General features: G+C 43.5%; 1 protein-coding gene across 1 annotated transcript; it reads left to right on the forward strand.

Annotated features, from left to right (window-relative positions):
- The first annotated feature begins 2915 nt into the window (after positions 1–2915).
- Positions 2916–3362, forward strand: LOC110902196 (extensin-like). The gene has a single exon (XM_022148910.1). It carries the CDS (start codon positions 2916–2918, stop codon positions 3360–3362), a length of 447 nt encoding a protein of 148 aa, XP_022004602.1.
- The last annotated feature ends 2542 nt before the right edge of the window (positions 3363–5904 follow it).

The raw sequence follows: 5904 nt of genomic DNA on the forward strand, positions 1-5904 counted from the left end.
CAATTTCTCGGACATGTCGTAAGCGAGCGTGGTATCCAAGTAGATCCCGCTAAGGTAGAGGCGATCATGAATTGGCAAGAGCCAAAGACGCCCATAGAGATCCGTAGTTTCCTGGGGTTGGCAGGATACTACAGGAGATTTATTGAAAATTTTTCAAGGATTGCTGCGCCCTTAACCTCCTTGACCAAGAAGAAGGAAAAGTTTGTTTGGGGCCCTAAGAAGCAAGAGTCCTTTGATATCTTAAAGCAAAAGCTAAGCAACGCTCCTGTGTTGACGCTACCGGAAGGTACCGAAGAGTTCGTAGGTTAGTGCGACGCGTCACACACTGGCATGGGGTGTGTGCTCATGCAGAAAGGCAAGGTGATTGCCTATGCTTCGAGACAGTTGAAGGTGCATGAAAAGAATTACACCACTCATGACTTAGAGCTGGGTGCCGTTGTATTCGCACTAAAACTGTGGAGGCATTATCTGTACGGAATCAAGTTTGTGATCTATTCAGATCACAAGAGCCTTCAACAATTGTTCAATCAGAAGGAGCTAAATATGAGGCAACGCCGTTGGATGGAGACCTTAAATGATTATGATTGTGAGATCAGATACCATCCCGGCAAAGCGAATGTAGTCGCTGATGCCCTGAGCCGGAAAGAAAGGATGAAACCCATCCGAATCAATGCTTGGAGGATGGAAGTAAAGAATAACTTAATTGAAAGGATATTAGCTGCACAGTGAGAGGCTGTGTTGGAAGCTAATTACCCTAAGGAAAAGTTAGGAGTAACTGAGGAGCAGTTAACTCTTAGCAAGGATGGAATTTTGAGATTGAATGGGCGAATATGGGTTCCTATTTATGGAGGACTACGAGATGTTATCCTCCAGGAAGCCCATAGTTCCAAATATTCTGTCCATCCTGGAGCAGACAAAATGTATCAGGATTTAAAGGCAAATTATTGGTGGATAGGCTTGAAAAAGTCTGTAGCCGCTTATGTAGCCAAATGCTTAACTTGTGTGCAAGTCAAGGCTGAGCATCAAAAGCCATCTGGCTTGCTACAACAGCCTGAGCTCCCTGAATGGAAGTGGGAGTGTGTAACTATGGATTTTATCACCAAGTTACCCAGGACGAACAAGGGAAATGACACGATATGGGTTATAGTCGATAGATTGACCAAGTCAGCTCATTTCTTACCCATAAAGGAGACTTATAGCTCCGACACCTTAGCCCAGTTGTATGTTGATAAGATTGTAGCCTTGCATGGCATACCTGTGTCTATTATCTCTGATAGGGATACTAGGTACACGTCACATTTCTGGAAGAGTTTCCAACAATCTTTGGGCACGCGTTTGAATTTCAGTACGGCTTACCATCCTCAGACAGACGGTCAGAGTGAGCGTACTATTCAAACGTTAGAAGACATGCTGCGTGCATGTGCTATCGATTTAGGTGGTAGTTGGGATAAGAACCTACCCCTAATCGAATTCTCCTACAACAATAGCTACCATACCCGCATAAAGGCTGCGCCTTTCGAGGCATTATACGGTAGGAAGTGTAGATCGCCTGTTTGTTGGGCGGAAGTGGGAGAGGTCCAATTATCAGGACCGGAGATAGTTTTCGAAACAACGGACAAGATTACCCAGATTCGGGAACGTCTCAAGGCTGCCCGTGATAGGCAGAAAAGTTACGCTGATCCAAAGCGTAAGGATTTTCACTTCGAGGTAGGTGAAAAAGTGCTACTAAAAGTATCACCCTGGAAGGGGGTGATGCGCTTCGGTAAGAAGGGCAAACTGAGCCCGAGATACATAGGACCTTTCGAGGTTATCGAACGTGTCGGGTCAGTTGCCTATAAGTTGAACTTACCAGAAGAGCTCAATGGAATTCACAACGTGTTCCACATCTGCAATCTAAAGAAGTGCTTCGCTGATGAATCATTGGTGATCCCACACACAGATGTGCATATAGATGAGAGCTTGAAGTTTGTGGAGAAGCCTTTGTCGATTGAGGACCGACAAGTGAAGAATCTTCGAAGGAAACATGTACCGATAGTTAAGGTTAAATGGGATGCCCGGAGAGGACCCGAATTCACGTGGGAAGTTGAATCCACGATGAAAGAGAAATATCCCTATTTGTTTGAGTAAATCTCGGGTCGAGATTTATTTTAAGGGGGTGAGGATGTAACACCTCGAAATTTTGTGTCCAATAATGTATTGACACGTGTCTTGAGTTTACACGTGGCATTTAATATTAAATAAAGGACTATAGTTGACAAGCCTTGAAAGTATGTAAATTCGAGGGTTATAAATGTCAAACAAGGGTAAGTATATTGTATAGTAACCCTAAACGATGCTCGTACCTTCAAACGAATAAATCATGGATCGTACGGAAGAGAAACGCGGAAGAAAGTGAGAGATTACAAGCTGCAGGAGTTAACTGTGTCAGCATGTTTAATTATACCTCTGAGTGACTCTTTGACGTACCCGAGGCTTTGTAACAGTAAAATACGCTCACTAGAATATACTGTATAAATTCCGCGAAGTTCCGTTTTAAAACGAGAAATATATGATCAATTTCGTATAAGAGGGGTTAAAGGCGTCAACAATGAAAGTTAAGGCTTTCCGAATAATTAACAAACTAACCGGGGACTTAACAGTGCGGGTAAATAACACGAGGCCCTTAGTTGTAATTAATCGAGGGCCAAATCGCAAAGTTACCCCTTCAAACCCGAAAGGTCAGGTTAATAATTACCAAAGATTTCGTTATTAATTACAAAGATTTAGGTGGTGTTTGTTTTTTTGCCAGAAGCACTTCTGGCCACTTATATCTGCGCTGCGCAGACGCGGGCAGACGTTTGGATGTTGCAGCTTGTTTGTTTTCTCGCAGACCTTTCATTAAAAAAGGTCTGCGAGACCTCTTCACCACGCAGACAATGACCCATGTCTTCTTGGAACCTCTTCTTGGCACAGACCTCTTCTTCCCTGCCACCACCACATCCCTGTCACCACCACCACCACCACATCCCTGCCACAACCACCGTCACCAACACCCACCTGCAACCACCATCCACCTGCCACAACCCCCACCTACTCCCGCCGGCCACCACCACAACTACCGTCACCACTATCCACCTGCCACCACAACCACCATGAAAACCCCTCAAATCCAAAAACCCACTCAAAATCCCCAACTTACCGGTTTTAAGAAGAAACAACCACCAACCAACAAGCATTCTCTCTCCTCGCGTCTCTCTCTCTTCTCGCGTATTTCTCTCTTCTCGCGTCTTTCACGCCGCCGTGCGCCGGAGAAGAAGGAGATGGGTGTGCCGGAGAAACGGCTGGCCGGAGAAGGAGATGGCGGTGGTGGTGACAGATTGTAGAGAGAGAGTTCAAGGCTAGGATTTGCGGTGGTGGTGATGAAGGCAGAGAGAGAGATCGAGGGAGGAGAGAGAGATCTGTGAGAGGAGAGAGAGACGGTGAAGGGCGGTGGTGTAGTGGTGACGACGGTGGTTGTGTAAGGCGGTGGTGCTTGGTGGTGGTGAGGAAGGCAGAGAAAGAGCAGAGGTGTCTGTGTGTGTTTGTGTGTGTTATGTGTGTGAAGATCTTTTTATATAAAAAAAACAAACCCTCTTCTCCTTGCAGACTGCAGACATTTGGTCCACCTCTTCTCCTTCAGATGCCTGCAGATGTGGTCCGCAGGCTGCAGACCTTTTCCCGCAGAAAAAACAAACAGCACCTTAGTCATGATTATAAAAGATTCAAAAAACAGAAAAATTAGACCTAACGCGGGCCGCGTAAAGGTCTTGGGTTAGTTGAAGCGGGCCGCGAGCCTTCTGTTTGCACGCGTCTGGTTTGAAGATCCAGGCGACCCGCAAACAAGTTGCATGATTCCTTCATGCGGGCCGCGTGAACCGCCCAGATGCAGAAAGTTTGGACTAACTTGCTTTTTGAGCTAGTGAACGACCAAAAGTGCAATAAATGAGGCATCGGTGCCCTCTACTTGCCTCCTAGCACTCAGGGCCACCTGCTGAACATCCATGATGCTTGGTAGGCTGAGTTGTGATGATCCCATGCCAAGTTTTGCACTATAAATAGGCCTATTGTGTGCATAAGTTCACCACACCTCAAAACACATTCTCTTGATCATCTCTGGAGCTTCCAAGCTTTATTCTATCATCCTAAATCGTGCTCAAGCTTCTGTAAGTTGTTTAAATCCTTTGTGGTTTAGTTTTACTTAGTTAAATAGCTAGAAATCAAACCGTCGTAACTACGGTTTGACTTCGAGATATGTCCTTAATGGCTCAGTCATATCTCGAATCAAAAGTAGTTATAAGTTGGTATTAGTATGGGTAATAAACCCCTAGAAAGGTTCCCTCTGATCACCACTCTAACTAGTTCAAATGTCCAGTCAAACGTATACTTAAAAAGTCAACAGAAAGCCATTTTTGCGATTCTTGCATAATCTGTAATATAGATGATATGAAACCTGTTTGAACACTTATAAAACATGATATTGAGTATATAAACTTGTCTAAACTCGTTTGACTCGGCCATTTGCTATATTGACCCGGTTCGGAGCCGAACGTCGCAAAAGTTTGACTTTTGCTTTGACTTCAGTTCTGACCCGTTTTAGTGCAATGTAGATATGCCTTAGGACTCTCTTAGGACCAGGTCATGTGATGGTATCACCCTCTGTGACCGGATCGTTGTTTGTCCGAGTCTTTTACGCATTTCCGTTAATTGCTTAAAAGTTGACCGTAACGCCCTTTTCAAAATAAAACGAGTATTTCAGACACGTGAAGGGGCCATAACCTTGCTTACTAAATTCTAAGCATGTCCCTAAAGTTTCACGCCAATCCGAGGTCCAGAATGGGAGTTATGCTAAATAGCGCAAATAAAAGAAACTTTTGTAATAAACGGCGCGATTAGCATAACGCCTACCTAAACCAAGATTTCGACACCAAACTTTTTACTCTCTGTTGTAAAATAGTATTTTGGGATTTTTAAAGATTTTTAATTAATTTTAACCTGCACATAACCTACGGTTATGGCTACGGTTCGGTAAATACCGAATACGCCCTTTTCGGCCAAAACTTGAGTTCTACAAGGTCTTTTGACCCGATTCCAGTTGCTACTGATTTTAAATAATAAATAAAGTAATTTGAACTTTATAAACTGATCGGGAAACTCAGGTTTCCTATAGAACTCAGAAATCTTTTTAAAAGTCCTTGAAATGACCGGAAAACCCCTACGGGGCGTATAATAAACTTAAACTCGTTACGGGCATCACGGAAGGTATCCTACTGATACCACAACCTCTTTAAGGCATATTGACTTGGAAAACAAGTGTAGGACTCTTACGGTTACCCGTTGCGCCTATTGCGCGCACGGTTCGACTTATGTAACTAGTTTACATAAATTAGCCGATACGGGTCAAACCATATTATTTTGACCCCAAAATCCAGAGTGTGAATATTAAACCCATATAAAACAAGTCTTCGAACTTGTTGGGTCAGAATCACAATCCATTCTTGGTTTTCGCCTTTCACACGATTAAACCGTATCTATCCCTTGAAACTGACCGGTCTAGGCTACGGCTAATATAAAGACCCGTTAGGATTCTAATAGGTTATTTTAAAACCTTCGTTCCAGAATAGGAGCCCCAGTAAAAGATATCTGTGATTTAATCAATTAAGGACAATACTTGCAAAGGTAAATACTTTTAACTTATTTTCCGTTATACGGACTTGGGTTACGGTATATTAATACCGCTTGATTGAGCATCAAATCTTCCATCGTTTAGGTGGTTAATTGAATAATTTGATCGGCTCATTTAAACAGTCTTGTTACTTAAAAGCCTTTGGGGGATTAATGACCATGTCCCGGATATCCTAGGCATCATTTTACGAAATGGCCACGACC

This window comes from Helianthus annuus, chromosome 13 (genome assembly GCF_002127325.2).
Source record: "Helianthus annuus cultivar XRQ/B chromosome 13, HanXRQr2.0-SUNRISE, whole genome shotgun sequence".
Taxonomy (NCBI): domain Eukaryota; kingdom Viridiplantae; phylum Streptophyta; class Magnoliopsida; order Asterales; family Asteraceae; genus Helianthus; species Helianthus annuus.